The sequence below is a fragment of the Aythya ferina genome, assembly GCF_964211825.1.
Source record: "Aythya ferina genome assembly, chromosome: 12".
Classification (NCBI taxonomy): domain Eukaryota; kingdom Metazoa; phylum Chordata; class Aves; order Anseriformes; family Anatidae; genus Aythya; species Aythya ferina.
Window position 1 is genome coordinate 5,062,479 of NC_140308.1, and position 23,621 is coordinate 5,086,099.

A 23,621-nucleotide genomic window follows, 5' to 3' on the forward strand; every position below is an offset into this window, starting at 1 on the left:
GGATAAGGTCAAAGTGTAACTCGAGCTAGTGGCTAGTGGCTTATAGATCGATTTATAATAGTTGATCTTTAATCCTTAACACATACACTATAATACTTGCACGTTCTCCTTAACTCTTTCACTAATTCAACGGAAGAAAAATGTAACCTGCCTTTTTGCTCTCTGTGAACCTACCTCAAGCAGCCACACACACCAGAGGAGTCAGGTAAAATGAATCTGAAGCATCACCTTCAACACTGCAGAGAAAGTTTTAGATATTTTATAGGGTGTTTGCCCCAGCTGGCAGGAGCAGAGACAAAAATAGAAGAAATGTCTACCCACCATTCTGAATATGGCTTTTTGGAACTGACAAACATGTGGGGTGTCATCATTTTCTTTCCATGCTGTGAAATTTAAACTGGGCTATTCTATTAATTAACAAAATACCATCACTGAATGGCCATGTGCTTTTTTCATTATATACAAGCTGAGTGTGATCTGAGTGGCACACCTTTGAATTAAACATCTTTTTACAAATAAATATTGTAACATATTGTCCCATATGTGACCTGATTCCACCTCGTTATTGGCTTCTTGGAGTCTCTGTGAAAGTATGGCAGGAATAATTAAAAAGAAGGGGGATTTTTAACTTCATGCATTTGTTTCGAGATAAGGTACTTAACTGAGTTCAACGTTGCTAATTTTAAAATCCTCTAGGAAAAGAATTATTTCAATATAAAGCATGTGATTGCAGAACAAGTCACAGGCTCCATTGAACATGAAGGATAAAAAGATTCTTTGCACAATCATATATTATGCAATTTCATATGGGGTTACCCTAAAATCCGATTTTTTCGGCTAAATCACTGTTGTTCCCAAAATGTTTTAACATCCATTAAGTCTCACGGATCATTCATAAATATCCATATTCATTTTACTGAAAACACAATTTGCGCTGTGGTGACTGCTGTGACTCACTTGTTATACACATATATTGCTCCTCTCATCCTTACCACCGTTTTTGATGACTTATCTTGGGAAATCATCAAGACAGCATGCCTTTGTCTCCATTTGGACAGCACTAACAGAAACGGGTGACTCCAAAAATAAGAAGCCAGATAAAAAAGAAAATAGGAGGGTTGGATTTGTTGGAGTCAGTAGTATCTTGAGGTCTCTTCCAACCTAGAAATTCTGTGATTCTGTGATTCTGTGATTAATAAAGAAACAGCGTGTTTGAAACAGGAGGCTGTAGGAGACAGAAGTGTCAAAGTCCCCACACGTACACACATGCTGACATACATACATAAATATCTACATGTATATAGACACACATGCATTTGTGTGCTTTTATAGAGAGATGTAGACTTACTTGTATATGAAAAGCCAGCTAAGGGATTTTTTCAGCAATGCTGGAGGGTGAAGAGGATCTGGCAAGAAAGCAAAGCTAATTCTGCTTCCCCTAAGCCACAGGGACATTTTGCCTGTCCCTGGTATTATGCTCTTGTTTAGTATGTTCTCTTCAGCACATCTTCCGCAGCTCTTAATGCTCTGGTTTTAATTGTTTGACCTGTGCCTCATAGAAACAGACGTTGTGTGAGTCGTCTGATCTGTAGCAGTGCTATTTACGTACAGCAAGCAAGCAATAAAAGGATTACTGCAAAACATTTTTGCCCTTCTTTACCCTGCTTATGTAGTTTAAGATTCAGCTAACATAAGATAACTGGAAACCTCGTTAAAAGTTACTTTAAGGGAAGAACAAGGAGGTATTGAACACCCTTTGAAATCATCCTGAGTGTTTTCAGTTAGCTAATTTCAGGTGTCTGCCTGTAAGTTTTGTCTGACATTTTGTACAACTTAATAGAGAGGCCTTGCAAAGTTCTTTTTTTCCTGCTTGTCTGTGAAAAATATTTATTCATCAGAGAACACACACTATTTTTTTTTGTCTCAGGGATGCTAATAATAGATGACCAGTTCAGTAAGATATGCAGAAATTAATTTTCTTGCTAACTGTGCAATTTTTCCCTTTTTACCTTGAAATGGATTAATATCAAAGTATTTATTTAAAATTATAATTGTCTGAGGAAGTAGATGTGGAGTGGGTGACTCCTCTGATTTTATTATTTCACAAAGTTTCTTTCTCCTTTGTAGAAACATGCTTGATGGGAAAGCATAGAGGAGGTTACAAAATTCCATGTTCCAGAGAACACGAAGAGACATCTTTTCTACTCCTCCTTATTATTCTCATTTATTTTGGTATTCCATGAGAAAGAAGAAGTTCAGTTTTACCAGCAGGACCTTCCCTAAGAGCTGTAGTTCTTTGTCAGCACAAAACTGTGTATCTTTATGATGAATCTGAGGCTCTTCCCTGTTAATGTTTTCATGTCTGCTTTCTGGCTTTGGCTCAAACTTCCTATACAGAACAAAATAAAGAAGAGGTTAGAAAAGGGAGCTGCTGCCTTTCCCAGGCCTACAGGAAATACAGACTTTTCTGGCTTTAGAAGAGACTACCAGAATCTCTCTGATCTTGGGTTTACCAGACACATTATAACTCATACATATAATGTTTACCAGAAGGGTATAAATTCAGGGAGATTGTGCTGTCTGTATGAAGAACAGACAGTTTTCTGTAGTGTTAGATTTTTGCCATGTTATTGAAGCCATTTAATTGGATAGTTTGCAATGAAGAAGTGAGAGCAGAGTTGTTCACAACTTAGAGAGGAAGGAAAAGAGCTGTAATATAAAATCATGAGTGTAGTCTAAAGGCATCTATCAGTCTGACTGTAAGAAGCGGTCACATTAGAACAGTATCTACAGTGCCTCAGCACCTTCAAACACTCCATGTTCAAGGGAAACAAAGTTTTCCACAGCAGAATAGCATTGTAAGTCTTGTTGCCTTCTTGTAAATTTGCAACCGTGCTTACTTTCTGTGTGTATAAATAACTACGCATTGAGCACAGCTCAAACTGCTAGTTAATTAAGCTTCTGGTATAACAGTAATGTAACAGCCAGGTGTCTACCTTTGTACTTCTGGTTTCCTTACACAAGTAGATCATTGCCTCATAAATCAGAGAGACACCAATATTATTCCTTATCTCCATACTGAAATATAAGTACTTACTTAATTTACTTTTATCTCAACCTTTCCATTATAAAATTCAGGTTATAATTAAAACCCATTAACAGAGGTCAAATTACCTGAATATGTCTTTAGGCGGCACTAAGAACTTCCAGCTATCAACTGTTATCCATTATTACCGAATAAAGATTTCAACAGTAAAACTGATAGGAACCTGGAGTTGTTCTTGCTGAACTCATACTGACTGCTATCTCACCGTACCAGGAGATGTAAGCTCCAACAGTTATCTTTATTAAATACTGTCTTATTGACATGATCTCATTTCAGAAGAAATATGGAAAATTCCTCAGCACCACTGAGGAATAATTCTCTTGCACTGTCCAAGTACAATTACCAAAACAAACCATCAATATGACTTGTTGACATTTAAATAACAATAGTTTCTGTATATTATTATGAACAGGTTTTGTTTGGATCAAACCTGCTTTGATCAAATACTGTTTTGATCAGTATCATTTGGTTCAAAGTAATTATTTATGTGGTTTTGGTGAATTTTGGGGGGGTGAGATTTCAGTAAATAACCCTTCCTTGATTAACATTCTTACGTGGCACACGTTTCCTCTTCTTGCCTGTAGTCACACTTCTGCTGTGGGCAGCAATAAAGCACAGGAGCCAGCTGGGAGAGGGGGTGGTGTTTGGGCATCCACTCTCTGACAAGGGAGAAAAGTCAAACTACAAGCCCAAAGGCAGACTCTTCTACAGGGACACTTCCTAGGCAAGACCCTCAGTAACTTACCCAGACATCTACTGTGCCAGAAGGTAACCATACACATCCCATAAACAGAAATTATGTCCAACCCAGCAACTCCTGAATGCAGTCCTACTAATCCGTATCCTGACCCTATCATTCCAGATATGGATTTCTACATTAATCATTGCTCCCTATAAAGATAAGAATTGTTTTCTCTGTTTTTCTAAACAAGATAACATCACAATTGCAACTCGGCAGGACTCACTGGTAAGTTCACTGTATTGCCACATGGACAATTAGGCATTAGAACAGCAACAAAACCAAACCCCTTGTATTCAGCAAACAACTGGGTCTCACTAAAAGGACAAGCAGCCCAGGACAGCAGCAAGGAAGAAAGCCTGACAGTGACCCCCCTGCCTTAAACCAGTTGACAGATGGTCTTTTCTAAAGCAGTCTTTAGAGACAGAAGATGTATGTGTACCTAGGGGCTTTTCCCCATCCCTTTCCAGGCAGTCTGCTCTGTACTCAGGACTTCCTATTTGGGTAATAATGAAGCAGATCTTCTCAAGAAGCAGTTTTGCACACAGTGGATACGCATGGGACACATCGAAATGGGAACTCACAACCTTGGCTCAAGTTAGCGATACCTGAAAATCATCTTTCTTCTAGCTCAAAGCTAGAGCAATGTAAAACAAATTTCCATGTATATGATTGTGCACTTCACAGAACAGAGATACAGTTCTATTCCTGATAAAATCTATACATTACATTCGGTAATATTCAGGAATGTGAAGATGGAAATATCCTATAGAGAGTAAATTTACTTGCTCTTCCTCAAGGCAAATGAACAAGAGCCAAAATGAACAGGGGTGTGATTTATTCCTTCCTATTGGCAACTCTTCAATTCTTTAACTCTTTAAATCAAAGATTATGAGTACTTTGAGATTTGGCTACCAAACCTGAGACAGTCTTCAAGGGTTCAATTCTTAGGAGTAGTGAAGACCACCTAGAAGATTTCCTTACAGAATCTCAATGCAAGCCATTTTTTTTTATTATTATTAACATCTATTTGTGTGTGTTTGTGTCATTAATAAAATATGCTTCTGTTTTCTTTTACCTCAACAGCTTCTACTTCCAACAGCAACAACAACAAATTAATAAACCTTAAAGCGTCCTTTGAAAACTAGGAATAAATCATTCATCATTGCCTTTTGTGATGTTTTATGTAGCGCAATGCTTTGCCAAAGAAACTTTCTCTTTATGGCCACCATCTGGTGTAACTCATAAGGGCAAGTTAGGACTCTGAGAAATCTGCAGGGCCCCCTGTAACATTTCTGGGAAAAATAAAAGACTTATTCCAACAGGCGCACCAGAGTTCACAAACAAAGGACTTATTCATAGCTTTATCACAGCTTGGAGTGAGGGTGTGAAAATATTGAGAAACCTTTGTCACTAATTTCTAGTCAAAGCTTGCAAAGCACAATTGCTTTGCAAAGCACAATTGCCTTGCAAGCCCTATTTCTGCGGGTGAATATGTTTTAGTTTAAGTCACTGGTACATAACACGTGCTTTAAGGGTGGTTGCTACATCAGCTGTTCAGGCAGCCAGCTATAGCTGAACAGAAATGAACTAGTCTTGGATATATGTGAGGGGCTCAAAGTTCCTTAAAAACAAAACAAAACAAAGCAAAACAAAGCAAAACACTTTAAGTAACATCTTAAACTATTTAAACTCTTTAAATTCTTAAATTTAATAGCCAGTTACACAAAGGCAAGCAGCAAAAAATAATGATAATAAATAAACCATTATCCGGTGAAGCTCCCATGTGGACTTCTGGCATAAGAAAACTAATTAAAAATGTGCTTCTGTTGAAGAAGAATAAAAAAAAATAAAAGAAAAAAGTTTCCTACAAAATGGTAAATTCAAGCAGCACTATCTGAAATCGAGCCATTTTTCAGTTCTGAGTGAAAAGGGCTTTCAGGAATTTTCTCTCTTCCTGAGGACCCTGGTTGCTAATTTTGATGGTTTAAAAGCAGTATTTTCTTTTCTGTAAATGCTTTTCTTTTCCTTGTGGTAAACAGAATAAACTGACAGCCTGCTTTAGTGACACTAAAAGGTATGAAGTCAACAAACTGAAAGAGGAAAACTATTTCATACCCCATCTGCTGCAGGCAGTTGAAGAGTTACATGGAGCAACTGTAGATTAGGAAAAAAGAAATCACAGTGCTCTAGAAATTGCTAACTGTAGGCTCACTTGGAGAGCTTGGCTTCATTTGTAGACATTTCCAAACATTTGTTGTCCTTCTGGGGGCCTGTTTCAAAATCCATCAAAGCCAGAGACAAGGCTTCCATTAACTTCAACGGCTTTGGAGCAGATCCACAGAGGACAGCCTGTGGCACCTCCAGCTCTGGCACTTTTAGCAGTATGTTCATGTATTCAGATTTCCAGCTGAAGAGAGAGAACTGGATAATGTTACAGAATCAATCCATCACACAAGTCAATGGCACTTACTGGAAATACTCAGTATCACTGAGTCAGATACTTTTATGTACAGTCTCCTTCTTCATACCTATGCTTTCAGAAACAGGCTGTGTTTCTCATATATAAGAAGCCAAAACAGAAGGGCTTTCTGCTGGCTTCTCCAAAGCCAGGCAAGTCAGCATGGCCCAAGAAGAAGCAAGCAATCTGAAGGAAACATCATGAAAATATGCAGTGGTAAACTCTGACCAACAGCTGTCCTCAACTCTGACTTTTGCAATACTGTGGGAGGTCCCAGAATGACACCTCTGAGGTTCTGTATGCAGCCCGAAAGGGATTGTTAATCTGTGGGCAAAATCCACAACATGTTATCAACTGTTTCAGCAGAACCAGCTGATAACCATAGTTACAGGGTCTCTTCCAGGAAAGGGAGGGTTGCCTGGGCACTGCCTGGGCCAGATCCATCAGATAATCAGAGTACGGACCGGCCATCCTCAGAGGTGGCAAATCCAGGCTGAATGTTCATATCTCAGCTGCTGCATCAGCCCTCGCTATTAATCAGACAGAAATTGCTGTGGGATCTGGTCCAAGGGTTCCATAGCTGAGATAAGTCTATTATCAAGTTCAGTGGGAGGGGGGACATCTAGCACAGTTACTGTCCTTCCATCACAGGGCATTTTCTTCCCCTTTCCTCTACTCCTCTGCAATTGTCCTGCCCATTAAATAATTACCCATGATTTTTTTCTTGAACACGTGATCATAATTCTGCTTTATCCAGCTGAGCAAGGTGACTGACTATGAAGTGGAGGTCAAGAGAGGCTTGGGACTGAAGACAATTCTTAAATGTTTACTGGATGGAGTGCACATACTTTACCCTGTCAGAAAGCTTTAGATAGTTAGAGCAGGGCTGGCATACTCTGAGCTAAGTGCATTACCTTCAGGTCAATAGTGCAATGCTGCTGGCATTTCTGCAGTGCGGGAATTCAAGCAAGGATCACTGCATCTCTGTGATGCAGCTCCTGGCTCACTGAGCCACGTCCAAATATAAATGCATGTTCATTCAGTGTCGAGTTGTGGTGATGTAAATTAATAATAGTTGCATCAAATTCAGTGGAGGTAATGCCAAGGGCATGAGGATCACAACAGCTACAGATCCTTATTTGTACTGTGCTTCTGCTAATCCAGTGGCCTTGTAAGCCTGGCAGGTATCTTCTGTAAGAAAGTTCAGAAGTACTTAGGGATTTCAGCTCCAAAATGCTGCTGGACTGGCTTCACAAAGTCCATCAGCAGAACTTTGCAATGTCCGCATATGGCTTCCAACTAGCTCTGATGATGAAGGCAGTACTTCCACCATTTCCAAATCACTGTATTAACTTCTAGCTTTGTCTTCTACCTCCAAGCAGGAATAAGTGAAATAGCTCTGTAGAGTTAAGCAGCTTAGCTCTTAAGGGAAGATGGGAGCATTTCACATGGGGTGGGTAATTCTAAACAGACACAACACTTCAAAATACATCCTCCTTGGAACAGCTGAGATTAACCTCAGGATGTGTAAACAGGTGGCCAGGATGAATGATACAATAATTACAGGCATCACATTGAGAAGCACCTCAAATAATCACACTGAAACAATAATAATTATTAGAAACGAAGTAATCCAAAACAATTAAATGTATCTAGAGGAACACCATGTGTTTTCCCATATCATGATTCCTTGTGTTTCTGACTTCCCTCATCCTTCTCTCATTCTTACTGTTGTATCTCTTTGTTGTTGTAAAGACATCCAGCTTTAATGCTCACACAATGACTCCTTTGATGGAGGAGCTTTATCTCACTTTCGCATGTGTCCAGTAACAGCATACATCAACCTTATCTTCTCTGCTCATGAGGAAAGCAATCCCATAATGGCTTCCCTTCAACCTGACTTCATGCGGAGTGACACCTTTATACAATGGGCCTCACAATGGCCATTGCAGTGACTTAGCATCAACACCAGCTGTGTGCATCCTCAGATGCAATCACCATTATGTATTAGAAGCAATCTGTTCCACGTCCTATTGCTGCTTTTGCAAACAGCAAAGAGGAAGGAGGAATACTGATGACATGACAAGGATGACAACTCACGCTTTTGAAGAAGGCAGCAAAAAGAGTGGTGATGTGATAAGCAACACCAGTGCCATGCAGGGCACCGAGCTGAAAATGTGGCTTGGGATCACAGTTCTAATTTTTCTTGCTGTATGTTTGGCTGTGGAGGAGACACCAGCTGAGGAAGGAATCCCTTGCTCAAAGTATCAGCTAGCTTTCAACCACTCATGCTATGAGTTTGTGAGACTCCAGCAATCCTTCAGAAGTGCCCAGAGATGGTGTGAGAGAGGAGGGGGGCACCTTGTCTTTATTGAAAACGAGGAAACTCAAGAGTTCTTGCAGAAGCATATTGTCGAGGATCAGGAATGGTGGATAGGACTGATCTCAAACTCCTTGCTGAATGAAACTACTGACGGTAGGTGATTTTGAAATCATGTCTTCTTTGAAACTGTACCAGCCTGTGATGCTTACCTACCATGACAGCAAGTGCAGTCAATCCCTTTATAGAAAGCTGCAGAAAAAACGACGTCTTCTGTAGCTGTAATTTAGTTTTCTATTATGATGTTCTAGCTGTGTGCTTCACTTCTCAGTTGCATGTTGTCATCCTTTCCATTGGATCTTGTGCTTGTGCAAACACATGGTGAATTAGATCAGTTAACCCAGTTAAAAAGATATGTTGGGTTGGTTCTCCAGTGGACAAGCCAGCTGAGCTAACTCATCACGCTAGGAGATGCTGCGAGATCTGATGCAAGGGAATGGTGGAATTTGGAGGCTGGGAGCAGGGGGAAGCAGTGGTGTCTTTTTTAGTGGCTGTATCAGATTACATGTAAAATGAAACCGAAGATTTCTATTCAGACAAAACCATCTTTGCTTGAGTAGGAGCAGGGATACAGTCTCGCTCTGTAGGCTCTGACTCCTTAGTTGTGTTACTGTGGAAAATAAACAGGAAATGATTACTTTGTTCACAGGGTCAATGATTTGGCTGGACACCTCAGATATAAGCTACAGTAACTGGTACGAGGATCAGCCATCTTCTTTCTCATCCACATGTGGGTACATCCTAAAGAATGCCAAGTATCGGTGGGGTGTGACTGAAAATTGCAGCCAGGAGTTTGACTTCATTTGTGAGTTTGGTAAGATACACAACAGCTGGATCTAAGAAGTGAGCATACTGTATTCATAACTGTGCATAAGTTGTCTTGTTTCTTTCAAAGCGGCTGTGCAATAACCTAAAGCTTATTAAAAATGAACAAGCAAAAAAAAAAACAGTAAACCCCATCAGGGGCTCTTTTTCTACCTGAGCGAGGTGGAACCAGTATGACTGCCCTGTATCTAAACTCGTAATCATAAACATGGGCCAAGGCAAGACCATCAAAATAATTTGTCACGGAAGCAAAAATACAGCCGGGCTTCCAGAGATAACTTTTCTAGCAGCCTGGAGCAAGCAAAAGTGAGAGCAAGTTTTTCTTGCTCAGACCCTCCTATCAGGTTTGAGGGCTTCCCCAGGACAAGGAAGCAGACAGGAGCTTGTCCCTCCTGGTGGCATTTTAGTGTTCAGACAGAAAAAGGTACAGACATCATGTCCCTGGAACTGTGGCTTGGAACAGTCCTGGGAAGGAATGCTGGCAGCATGATCCTATCCGACACATAGATATGAGGGGAATTTGTGTTCCTTGCACTTTGCACATAAACCAGGCATTTAAAACTGGAACTAAGGTCACAAGCACCTGAAGGCAGGTGTGGCTGTAGGCTCACTAACATAAATACTCTGCAAATCCAGTATGCAAATCCAGGTTATCACAAGCCATAGCGGTGCTACTGCCCTGGTCCAGTCCGGCACTACCTCTGACATAATTAACAAATCATTCCACAATCAGCAAAACTAACAACGACTTGATTCCTGTCCTGATCTCCTGTTCCACATCCCCCCCTTATCCTCTTCCTCAGCTCTCCCCGTTCACTCCCATATGCCCAGCACTTTCTGCCTCTCCAAATCCTTTTCCCTCTGTCCCCACAGTTCTGCAGCAGCTTCAGAGCTCCAGCTGTACCTGCTGGCAGCTGAATCCCGTCATGGAACAGATAACTGTTGGGTTATGATCTCTATTCCTAGTAGGGGCACTGATACAGCTCCTTCTCTTCCACTTCCCTATTGATTTTCATGAAATTTTAGGGTGTTTCGAGGTTTATGTCTATATATCAAATTTGGCTGAAGATGATAAACCTTAAAAATGATTGGGGGAGAGGAAACTGGCAGACAGCATGATGCCTTAAGCTTATTTTCCATGCAAAACCAGACTAACATTATTTTGCCATTACAACATGGTAGACAACTGTCTGCAAGAAAGCTACCATCTGTTACCATAGGATCTGACATAAAGCCCATTAAATTCAAAGAAGTCTGCATTATTGAACAATGCCTGACCATCATTCCATTACCCAGGAAACTGTGAACAGATTAAAGCAATTACAGCCTTGGTTTCCTTATCTACAGCCCATATTCATTAACACACATGCATATTTCAATAATAGACTCCTCTTTTACTAGCTTTGCATGTAAGGAATTTGATCTAATATCTGAAAGAAACAGGGACATTCTTTTCATTCATTCCTCTGGGTGCTGAATGGTTGGAGGTTTGTGCAGCCTGACAGTGCTTCAGTTTGTTTCTGTAAAATGGGCACGGTGGTGTTTGACTCCCTCACACTCAGCTACTGCAAGTCTTGGTTCACAGTGATACCGACTTCAAAATCTCACATGAAATGTACAGGTAGCTCCGAATGGGATCACTAGTTGAAGTGAACCTCTCTGATTCCTGATAACCTCGTTTACTTGATCACCTGAGATGTTTATGTGTGCAAAAACAACCAAACAACTAAGCAGACAGACAGCATTCTGCCTTCATCCCTTCTTTGTCTCTCTGTCCTAGAATCATGTTTCTCTACTCAAGTGAAAACTTTCCTTAGTTCAGTTCACTCTTCTTACTACTTCTATCCTAGCATTTGGTGCTCCGTAATTTAGGAATTTGATGCAGCAAAAATATACAGGTTGACCAGGGACTGTCCATAAGAACACAAACCCAGTTCTGGACAGTTTTACAGGTAAAAGTTGCTGAGACAGCAAATACTACAGGAACGCTTTATGTAGTGTAAAGAACAGATAAATGCATGAGATAATAGCCCGTATTAGAATATAACAGCAAGTTATTTTTCAAGCTTATTTAGAGAGCTCTAACGTATAAACTGATCATGTTGCTATAGCTACAGCCAGGCTTAGATTTAGCTTTAAATAACAATAGCACACAATTACTGCAGTGTGCACACATTGGCTCTGTTAATCAACGTGCTTAAGGGGAATGATCAAAACAGCCATTGGAGGACAATGTAGTTAAAGCTGAGACAGCTGAAACAGAAACATTCTTTTGCAACACTCCCCTATGAGAACAGCCTTTTGCATACACTTCTTTGGGGTATTATGTATCCTGATTACTACAGGATACCAAGAATTCTGTAAGATAATTAACTGTCCCAGATTAATCAAGGAATAAGGTGTATGCTTTTAGAGATATGACCTTACTCATTTTAACAGTCCTGCTAAATGAAGTCAGTCGAATATTGCACAGGAACAAAGGTGTCTCTGTAGCAGCAATGGGATCAGGTCCTGTACTTAATATGCACGATCTTCTCCAGTGCCATTATCTGAGAATCATGCAAATCTCACACTGCCACAAGGGTTTCTGAAGTAGAAAGTAACTTTAAACCTTCCAGTACTACAGGTCAAATAAATGCTAAGTGTTTCCCACAAAATATGTTTATTTTTTTATTTAAAATGTTTTCTTTTACTAAAAATGTTCTCAAATTTTTGCTTAAGATGGTAAAGAACATAAATCTATTTTTTTGGATTTCCAAAATGGAAAAATATTTGATGCTTTGTTCATTTTTTCATTTTCAGTATTGTTTAGCTTAAAAAGAAGAAAAATAAAACAAAAATAATAATAACAAAAAGAAGGATATGGAGAACTGTAGCAGGACTTTTCAGAAATTCAAAAAGTTAATTCTGATTTTTTCCCCCAATAGAATCTGGCCAAAGCATTGCTTGTGATAGTTCCAATGCCACTGTGCAGTGTGGGTCAGGAGAAGTTATCCAAATTGGAGAGACCTTCTATGGACGGAAGACCCCTCACTACTGTGTATTGGAAACCCCTCTCCAGTATGATACAGATGAAGACTGTAGCTGGATCAGTGTCAAAGATGAAGTAGCAGGTAATACCTTATGGCATTGTTTGTCAGAGTCATATAGTTCCTGGTCCCTAAAGTATTTTGTCTTGTACTTGAGTAGCTTTAGTGAATGGAACAGTATATTATTCCTAAAATGAAAAGGATCACAAAGAACTTCTGAGATGGAGGAGGGTCCCACAGGAGGCTAAATGGGAAGGAGGGAACAGTGCTAAGTACCAGGCAATAAGAAACACACTAAAGTCAAAGTGCTGTAGGAGTTTTTTGTCTAGAGATCAGTGACAAAATATTGCTCCCCTCGCTGGTGTTCTCGTTTCAGTAATCACCTCTCACCTGAGCTGTTATGACAGTCAAAGACAAAAACCACAAATTCATGTAAAACTTCTTTCCAGGACAGTGTCACGGTCTTCAGGCCTGCCAGGTGGCAGCAGATGGAGCTTTCTTTGGAGACCCTTGCCCAGCTTCAGGAAGCTATTTGTCTGTTCAATACCACTGCAAGGAAGGTGAGTGGGAGAGGGCTGTCAGCACCAAAAGCCTGTTCTGCACTTTGCTGTAACATTGTGAGCATACGATTTATCTTGAAATCCCTGTTCCATCCTCAAAGAAGAATCTGGAAGAGTGGAGACCACTCCCAAGTATTGAAGGAACCAAAATATATCTTTCCTCTTAACTGACAGCTCCAGAGGGTTTTTGATAGGACACAAAGCCAGGAAATTCAGACACATAAAACAAACAAATAAAATTATGTTCCAACATGAATCTTGACCAGTAGATACGGAGAAGAATCAGCTCCCGGTCATGCCACTAATGCACTCAAATTGGCAGCAGTATCAGCTCTGCTTTGGAGAAGTCCTGCTCTCAACAATACATGAAAAACAATTGAGTTATGTAAGAACCACAGACAAACAAAGGCACTGAATGCTGTCATTATGTTTTACAGGTCTGCAGCTGGTTGTAACAGATAGATGCTTTATCTTTGAAAACATCACAGTCACTTTGAACTGGCTGCTCTCCCCATACACTGGCAACCTTTCCTGTGTCATCAGCACTGGAGATGGCCACACGGTTGATCCTTACTACCCTCTAACGTAAGATGAGTCCTTTACACATCATCAGACAAAGAGCAAATTTCACTGCTTGCATTTCATTGAATGCTTCAAGATGAGATGTCAAAAATTAATCAGACTGGTAACAGACCACACATGCAAGATACTTGGATTCTGCAGAAACTTGTTTTGAAATAAATACAAAATATTATGTCAAGCTGCCAACCACAATCTTTCTTCTGCTTATTATGACAAGTGATTCCTATTTCTTACTAATGGAATTGAATACAGATCTCTAGCACACAAAATAACTGAAAAAAATGTCATTAATTGCCGAAGAAATAGGCAAGTGTTATTTTTTAAGAGTATTTTTAAATAGTATTTTTGATAACATTTAAAAAGAATGCAGTGGAATTCTGGAATTTTTCTTTTATTTTAATTGCAAAAAAATGTGTCTTTGAAAGATCAAACACTTTTCTACTTGATTTAAAAGTCAGATTTTGTATTGTCCTAGTGCTAGGAATGACATAATATGAATCTAGAAATTTATTTCTCTACTGATAGAATCCCACTTGAGCCAACTAGAAAAATAAGAGTAGAAAGAATGAAAACCAAAAAGTCATAATATACTAGAAATAGAAAACATTCCTTCAGAGGTACAGACACAAGCCTGTAGCTGTAAAGAACATGAAAAAAAATCTTTAGTAGAGAGCCTTTAGGTGAAATATACTTGCTAGCTTTAAGCAGAGGCTTGCTGGTGTTATGGGAGGCCCTTTTACTTCACCTGTGGCCAGCAGTCATGCTTATCTGTTTTCTGCATGCAGTTTGATACCCACTCTTGCAGGGACTGCTTTTTCTGTTCCTGTCTTGTCATTGCCATGTTTCTGAAACCCAGTTAGAAAGAAACATTTTACTTCATTTAAACAGAGAATGAAAAATATGCATTGTCAGTGATGATGTCTGGATTTTCTTTTTTTTTTTTTTTCATTTACTAGGTGTCACAGTGATAGTTCAGAGAGAATAGTGTTGGGAGTAATACCTCTTTGCTTTCCGTGGTGCGTGTCACTCAGGAAGGGTATCCTTAGGTTCTTTTTACCATCTCCCAATGCTTATTAGCAGTAATAGCAGCTACTGCAGACTTCCTTGTATCCATTCATCTCCTGCTGCTACCACTACTGGAGCTGCATCAGTCCCAGGAAATGAAGAGACATTTTTCCAGCATGGCAGTCGCACATACATAGAGCAAAATAAAAGAGCAAGGTTTGAGATCTGACAAAACGCTGAGCAGCCTCAGCTTCCACTGATGTATCCTAGAGTAGGTAAATCAGGAGTGAAATAAGAAAAGAGAAATCGAGGGCACTGCTACATACTCTTGTGTGAACAGTCATGTTCATTTCCAATCTCCTGAGTATAGCAGAGGTGATCAGGTCAGAAATTTGTGAACTGTGACCACCGTTAGCAGGTAAGACTCAAGACTTTCCAGGACAGTTTTCCACAGGCAGCTGTTCTCCTTCTGTTCTAGACTGGTCAGCAATGTCACATACAGATATTCATCTCCTGGGGAGTTCACAGTTTTCGTGGAGTGCACTACCAGCGAGTGGCATGTGACAGCACAGAGGCGGGTGACTGTTCAAGACAAGCTGGATGAACTAAGCCTTACCGGGTGCTACAGCCAGTACGAATCTGGGAACGGCTCTCCCTGTCGAACACTCTATGGGGAGGTGTTATGGATCCAAGTTGAACTCAACGGAGGTGAGCTTCATTACTCTGCATGCTTTAAATTGTAGGCTAAATCTGATCCTACCCATGGGACAGAAGCAGGATTTTCATTACACAAAACAATCCTTCTTTTTAGTGAATGATTTTCGTCTAATCATTGCATTTCTGCAACTGAATGCTCTCGGCTCCATTGGAGGGGTTCTTTCTCAGGGGTATTTTGAACATGAACACAAACCTTTTTTCCCCCTTCACAAATCTGACGAAGCATGACCACAGCTTCAGTCATGTGAATCCACACGAAGCCAGTAGCAGTATTTATGTATTTGAAGTTAGGAATGCACAGAAATGCCTCTCTAGCATAGGGTAAGAGGATTCCCCACTGAGCAAGTCGTATTTGCTACTGTGTACTTTGTGCTCACTTCAAGCTCCTGGGATCCACATGCTTAAAAAGTGAAATTCAGAAGCATGGGTTTGAACTCTCTTGACTGCCTTAGCACTCCCTGCAGAAACGAGTCAGATTTCCATAGGGAGCCAAATGGGCACAAAGGCACCAAAAGGGACTTTATTCAAACTGCCTTGCTGCAGTACGCTTATGGCTCCTTTATAAGCACCTGAATGCTGCACAAAGCAGCTAGAAGTGGATTGCCTATTACATAGGCTGTGAGAAATTTTGATCTGTCTTTCTGCAGGTAACGGAGTGACCTACGTTGTACTAGCAGGTAACGTGACGCTCGCTGAATCCAGTGCAAAGGAAGGAATCGTCCCGCACAATCTGACACTTGACAGTGCTGCTCAGGAGCTGCTGGGCCCTGGGATGCATCGGCTGGAAATCCGAGCATCCAGCAACACCACTGCATCAGAGATCTCTGGGAGCATTGCCGTTCACTTAATTGAGCCAGTCTCTGGTCTTCAGGCTGTGTTAGCTTCTCATGCTGTGCAGCTGGGGGAGAATCTGGAGATAAATGTCTCTGTTCCTCATGGTGCCCCAGATAAGCTGAAGTTTGAGGTGGTTGGATCTAACGAAACTCACTCTCATGAGGAAAACAGCCCTGCAGGGGAACCTCGAACATACTTCATTCCCATGCACTCTGAAGGTACAGCACGTTGACATCTCTGCTTCTGAGACACTCACAACTGAGTGGGGGAGTTCACATAAACAGGCACAGCAACTGGGCTAGGGGACAGTAACTTACTTTTTGATACTTTTTGAGTTTGATAACTTTTCTAACCATTTAAACTTGTCCTGCAGAAGTGTATGAACAGCACTGGCCTTTAAGTGAGCTAAAAAAACAGAACTGGCAAATGGGTATCCATAAGGAGACGGAAAGCGAGGTTTCACCCGAATTTTGCAATTAAAAAGACGTAGTGAACTAGTCATTTTTTCATGACTGTACCTGATTCAAGTATAAATGAAGACATTTTCCTGACTCACAATGTGTTTTCTTCCAGTTTGTCCATACGTATAACTTTTTCAACTTTATACTCCTTTTCAAACTATGGTAATAAAAAAACAAAAACAAAACAAAACAAAACAAAAAGTTCTCAGTATGGATGACAAAGAAAAAAGGGAGCTCCATCCTCATCTGCACATCAGTCTCCAACATGTAGCTTTTGTTGGGACTTATGAATAAGCTTTTTAGCATTTTTTTTCTTTTCATTAATAAGAATTCAAAGCCTTTAAAACATGGGATTAGGGAGACTGTCCTTAAGAGTTAATTTAGTTTCATAAGATAAAAAAGTTTTCTCCTCTAATGAACTATTCAAATCCCATGCCAAACCTGGAACACCAGAAGCTAATTATGATTTCATTTTATGTTTTAAGAATATTCAATATTAGAAATTGCAATGGGCCTCCCTATGCCCATTTGAACATCCCTTCCCTTCTAGCAAAACAAGACAGCTGCTCTCTCAAGATGTCTAAATTCATTTGGACTCCAATACTAGCACATCTCTAGATTTCTTTGTTGTAGTATCAAAGCCAGCTGACAAAGAACAGCATTGCAAGTGCTAGAACAAGGGCAGCTGAGTAGTTAAAACCTGAGATAAACAGGAAGACCATTCCCTCAAACTCATAAAAACAAACAAACAAAACCAACCAAGAGAAAAGAATAGGATTTTCTTAATGTATTGGATTTTATGTCACAAACATGGACTGGTCTGCTGCTATTCTAAATTGGTCTTTTGTCTTCTCTAGGTACTTTCCTAGTGAAAGTGGTGGCCACGAATGCCTTCTCAAACATGAGTCTGGATATCGGGCTCATCAATGTGCTGGCAAACACTTCCCATAAAGAAGGTAATTGCATTTATCTGGCAGTGCTGGTTTTTACCATATAAATGTCTTTTTGCAATCAGAGCATTTTATGGCGTGTTTATGGTTTGCATCTAGTAATTGCTTTCTTTCCAGCAATAGTGCTGAAAACTTTTGTGGAAGCTTCTTCCTGATGAAGGCAGATTCTCTGGCTTTGAAGTGGTCATAAATTAGCATCTCTCTCTATATTACATATTGCACATTTGCTGCTTGTCCTCAAAATTAAGTAGTGAAGTTTATGTCCTGGGATGTAGCTCTAAAACTAGGAAATATCTGCATCACAGCAATCATATAAAATGCTGTCAGTAAACACTTCTAGATGGCACTTGCTTACATTTACAAAAGCAGATTTTACCATGAATAAACTGACTTTAGTATTGAGACTTTTCCGGTACTTTCCCTCATTTTTCCTGTGTACATCAACTGAACTTCTTAACTTCTGTGAACTGATTTTGATTTACACCATTATGTTTGAAGAATTACAATGATCTTATTTATAGTGACAGTTTGTTACTGTTTTACCTCCTGAAAATACATTGTTTATCACAATTCAGGAGTCTGAGTCTTACAGCCCTATCTTTCAGAGTGCCTGTAGTCAAATATTTAAGGTAAATTCACTGAGGACTGTCTGAAAGCTTTATAGGTAGCAATGAAATATTCTTTTTTTTTTTTTTTTTTTTTTTTTTCTTTGTTTTGTTCTGTATTGAACAGATTCTGCTAAGGAAAAAGGCAGCTCCAAAACAAATACCCAAAAGACAAACGTAAGTACTATTTAAAGATCTTTCTTTAAAATTGACATGCTTAGAAATTCTTCTCGCTAGTAAAAGTGCTGCAGAAGATATTAAAAAGAGGTATTAGCAACATATTAGATTATGGACTAGATTTTCTGTGCCCCAAATAGTTTAACATAGAATCTACACCAAGCATCTCTAAGACAAATGTGTTCGCAGGCATTCAACCTACAGCTCGTAAAAGCCTGCAAATAACAATTCCAATATTAGAGAAAATGAACTTTTCTCCGTGATCCAGTTTGGGAAGTTGAAATGTGATTAGATACATTTTAAAATTAGATAAATTTTAAAATTATCTATGTGACTAATGTGAACTTTCCTTTGAGGGGCTATCTTGCAAGCAGAGTTTAATACCTTTTTATATTATTTCCAAGTGCTTTCTGCTTCTGTATTGGGATGTTTAAGTTACTTTGTGAAAAAGAAATTTCCAGCTCATGGCAAGCTGAGAAACTAATGAAACACTAATTGCCAGCAGCTGCACAAAGTTAAATCGAGAATTGCTAGATATAACATTTTGTTATCATCTCAAAGATAGAGTTTTTAACTATAACCCTAGCAGACAGACGTCTGCTATGGGAGACGCTGCTTCACAAGGAGGCATCACGCTTTACAAATCAGCTGTAAGAATATATTGCACCAGAGGAATATTAAACTAATTTAAAAGTAAGTTTATCACAGTTCGTTGCACAGAAAGACAAATTCAGCTACTTTCTTCTTCTCTTTATCTACAGCTGTAATGTATCCATTTCTGATAGAAAAGAGATGTACCAGAAAACACACTAGAAGACAAATGATTGTCCAAGACTTAAAAGTCTTGGTCCAAAAAAGGAAAAGTAATGGAAATTAGTTTCCTAAGTACTTGGATTAATTTTTAAAATAGGAGCTGGGCTCCTAAACGGGTGTGAGTTTGGGAATATCTTGCCACGCATCATTTCTCTGTGTTATGTGTTTCTATTCCCGTAGCTTCTACTCCCATATAAACACTGCTTAGGGAAAGATCGTCTAAACTACAGATCTGCATCTGGGGTCTAACCTTACACACATTTTTAATTTCTATATGAAACAAGATGCGTGTGTGTTTATACATGCTACTCTTCTAACTGGTACATTTCCTTATTATTTAGGATCACAAAAGAAAAAACAAAATATATATTAAACCAAGTCGCCATGTGGATCCTTTCACAACTGTTACTCTTGGCTGGCCAGATAACAGCACTAATTCTAGTTTCCTCTGGTCCTGCGGTATGTGCATTTCCTGAAGCTTTTCCACCAATTTCTATTACATCAGCGTCAAACTCATTGTCATGTTAGACCAAGCTGTGAAAATCTGACTAGGGGACGGTTTAGTCCCCTGCCTGGCTTTATAAAAGTTTGCCACTCACTGTATACGAAGAACATCCCTCTGCCTTATTCTGGTTTTAACACCCACCTAACCACGGTCTGTAATAATGCATAGTACACAGTTCTGTCTTTTCCCAAAGGCAGCTCCTAGGTTTTAGTTTTCAAGATCTGTCCATCCTAAGCCTTCACCCCGCCCCAGTGAAGACCTAATTGCAAGTGACTTACATAGTTAGGCATTTGAAAGGTATGTGTCAATAAAATTGCAATAATTAGCATCAAACCTAATGCAAGAATATTTATGGCTGAAAACGGGACTGAGATTCAGAACATCTGTGTCCTGTCCTCATATTTATCCCTGACCTCATATATTATTTTGAAGAAATCAGTTTGAACTCTGGTTACCCACTCTGTAAATTGGGTTAAGGAAACTCGTTTACTTTATAAAGCTCTTTGGAGCTGCTGCCAGGCAAGCCCTTTATGAGGGACATGGGATGCTACAATTACTCTAATTATAAAAGAAATTTCATGCAGGAGCTTGCTGGCCTGAGTGGAATGAATGCGTGCAGCACCAGATAATCTTAACCAACCAACGAGAGGTGCAGATCCCACCTTCCTGCCTTCCTCCTCCGAAGTCAGCAGTGACTGTGAAGGTTACAGTGCAAAACCGTGGGAATGAAGAGAAACAGGATGAGCAATGTCTCTATGTGACTGCAAAACAAGAACTACAGCTAGAAATCAGGTCTGTTTTCAAACCTTGATGTTCACTATTTAATATTACTACTACACAAATCTAGGGCAAGGCCACAATTATCATTAATAATAACAGTAGTAATAGTTTACTAATTGTTGTAAATCCATTTATTTATTACCATCAAAGGAATTAAAGACAATGGGTCTTGCAGCATTTTCCAGTTCACATTTCTGAACATAATCCTTTTATAAATTGCATAATATTTCTCCCAAACCACTTAGGCATTTTGACTCCCACTACCTCCTTTCAGTGCTGGAGATTTCCATATGCAAACCTCATTGAAATGACAGGAATAAAAGTTGTAAGATATGTCTGAAATTCCTACTAGACACCCAGATACACATTACTGCTTTAAAAATCTGGTTCTCGGGAAGCTGGAACATCACCGGCATTTCGATGGTCTGTTAATATAATAATTTTAGGAGATTAGGTAGGCTTCACTTGAGAGCCTGAATGAGTTTTTGAACATAAATAGCGTCTGGATTCTGCGCCTTAGTCATTGTTGAAAATGGAGATGAAGGTTCCTAAACCTCTTGCTTTAAAATGGAGTATTTCACTATTTGTGAGTCACGTCACCTGGACATATATCACAGGACTTTTGCAGATTTTCATTAAACAAGATTAAAACAACCAACATCAAGGACTATGACATCTCACAGAGTTACTGCCTGTAACCACTGTCTTACTTCCTTACAGGTGTGAGGCAAACTGCAAGCCAGTGAACGCTAGCGAGGAAGTTGTTTTGAGTGTCTCTGGACAGAAGGACTCCCAGGCCATTTCGTATAACTGGTACCTGGATAACACATTCCAAGACAAGGTGAGAGCATCAGATTTGTCAGAAATACTGCACACACAAAAAATAAACATCTATCGTGAGGGAAAGCCATGTGGTCTCAGAGGGGGCACGTGGGGGGCTTTGCAAACAGCTTGAGGATTGAGGTACGGGGGAGCTACGTTTGACAGTGGTTATAATGGAGGGCACCAAATTGCCACTCTGCTCCTGATAAATTGCAACAGAAATCACAGCAAAGAGCGTCTACTGTCATGTTTTCTTTTCTGTCTGATTTCCAGTCTGCGCCCCTCCCTCCAGCCTGTAGCCTGACTGGTTTCCGGCAGGACTCTTTGAATTTGCTTCAAAGCAACGCATCCATGTTGATAATGAACAGCTCCTTCTTGCAGACACACGGAGAAGCTTTTCAGATTAAAGTAACAGGTAGGGGCAAGCAGGGTTTTTTAGACTCCTTTGAGATAGCCTCTGCCATCCTGACATCATACTGACATTACATGCACAGAGCCTCGCTGACAAGCAAGAAGTTAAATTATTCCACAAGTTGAGAGCTGTTACTTTACATATGTGTTCTTTGAAATAATTAAGAACTATCTTTGTTCTGGGCTGTTGCACAACAGGACAAATTCAGTTATCTGACTCCAAGCTGTTAATGACTTTGTTAAGGCTCATTTGGCAATGATGTTATATTAAATACCCGATTAATGACCCAGCTTTGCTTTACAATGCAAACACTACCACATTTTTAATACTTCTTTTCCTCTTATGGCTTAATCAGTAGTGGGATTTCCCTTCTGATTAGGTACACAGTGATGCTTCTGGTGCCTGAACAAACCACATCACTGCTAGAATAGGTTAGAGTAATGTCTGCAGCTCACTGCTGCCATGGCATGATCGCTGACGTTCTGCTCCCTCCACTCCCAGCAGTGACTCAGCGTGGCTACGGGGAGGACACCTACCTCGTGAGCACGGTGCCTCCGCCCCAGGTCCCCAGCTGCACTGTGTCTCCCAGGGAGGGATCCGTGCTCACTGCTTTCACAGTCTCCTGCAGCCCTCCATGCTCAGTGGATTCATGCCAATCCCAGGAGCTCACATACTGCTTCTACCTGAACTCAAGTAAGTCCCGAGATGGATGGTTTGGCTGCTTCCCCATGTTTCTGACAAGCACTTTTACTGATGCCACCAAGAGCAAAGGCACAGCCTGCTTCTGCTTCTCAGAGAGTCTAAACATGAGTCAATCAGGCCTGCACAGAGCAAGCCTACAGCCCTCTCTTCTCAGAGAACAGGAGGTGTCTGTGTGATGTCTGGTAGGTAATCCCATCTTTCCTATTTCAGATTCTCTCTTGCACTGTGGCCCAGATCCTGAGCTCTTCCCAGTTTATCTTCCACTTGGAGAAGAGGAAAATAATTTCATTTTACACGTGACAATTACCATTAGCAACAACTTTGGCGATACAGTTCAAACTAATGCTTCAGTGAAGGTACACAATACAAGTTCTCTCAAGTTGATATTTAATCTGTGATTCACTTTTGGAACATCTTACCATTTTGTACTTACTGCATGCCTGTGACTGTGCAATGATCATTTCTGTATCTAACAGAGACTAATCTCTGTGGACTCAAAATAGTCAGAAGGCACTTCTCCTGTTTTTATTCTAGGACAGGATTTTAAAAGATGACCTACGTGGACATTGGGTAGTGAGTCTGGAGTTACTCTCTGTAGGGCCCTGAAAACTCCTGCTTTTGTGCCAGTAGAGATCCTTATCAGGCCACTAAAACTCCATGTGTTTCTCCATGCCTCACACTCAGCAGATGTTCGTGTCAGTGTGCTTTTTTGTGCAATGCACAGGGTGAGGCTTGGAAAACTTGGGGTTGAATTAGAGTCTGCTTCTGCTTCTGCACAAATTCCTCAGCCAAGTGGGTGTCAGATGTCTTAAAAAGAAAGTAGTTTTTCACAGATTGAGATGGAATTGGGCTCTTTTCTTACATTTGGGCATTTCTAAAGATGGCCCATAGGATCTTAGAGAGCAAACATCATTCTAAAGGGTGGTAACAGCAGCACGAGTCTGTTCCAGCTGTACAAGTCAGTGACTCCAGTACTTAGTCAGGAGACCCAAGAGGATGGCAGAACTGCCTGGAGAATTTAATTGAAAATAAAACATGAAAAAATGGTAACAGAGTTTTCTGTCTACTCCAGCTAGGCTGCCAATGAGATAACTGTGGGAACTGTTCAAAGATAACTGTAACAGTGTTAGCAAAGTTAAGAGCATTTCTGATTTCT

The 23,621-nt window shown here is 40.1% G+C and overlaps 1 protein-coding gene across 1 annotated transcript in view; it reads left to right on the forward strand.

Moving 5' to 3' along the window:
• Positions 1 to 8,378: 8,378 nt before the first annotated feature.
• PKD1L3 (polycystin 1 like 3, transient receptor potential channel interacting) overlaps positions 8,379 to 23,621 on the forward strand; it is a 38,669-nt gene continuing 23,426 nt past the window's right edge. Inside the window, exons 1-12 of the mRNA XM_084533432.1 lie at positions 8,379 to 8,782; positions 9,336 to 9,500; positions 12,439 to 12,624; positions 12,990 to 13,100; positions 13,538 to 13,685; positions 15,166 to 15,395; positions 16,052 to 16,456; positions 17,557 to 17,655; positions 20,334 to 20,541; positions 21,250 to 21,370; positions 21,526 to 21,766; positions 22,265 to 22,635. Coding sequence (XP_084389558.1) covers positions 8,386 to 8,782; positions 9,336 to 9,500; positions 12,439 to 12,624; positions 12,990 to 13,100; positions 13,538 to 13,685; positions 15,166 to 15,395; positions 16,052 to 16,456; positions 17,557 to 17,655; positions 20,334 to 20,541; positions 21,250 to 21,370; positions 21,526 to 21,766; positions 22,265 to 22,635 — 2,682 coding nt within the window. The 5' untranslated portion in view covers positions 8,379 to 8,385. The remainder of the gene's footprint in view (positions 8,783 to 9,335; positions 9,501 to 12,438; positions 12,625 to 12,989; positions 13,101 to 13,537; positions 13,686 to 15,165; positions 15,396 to 16,051; positions 16,457 to 17,556; positions 17,656 to 20,333; positions 20,542 to 21,249; positions 21,371 to 21,525; positions 21,767 to 22,264; positions 22,636 to 23,621) is intronic.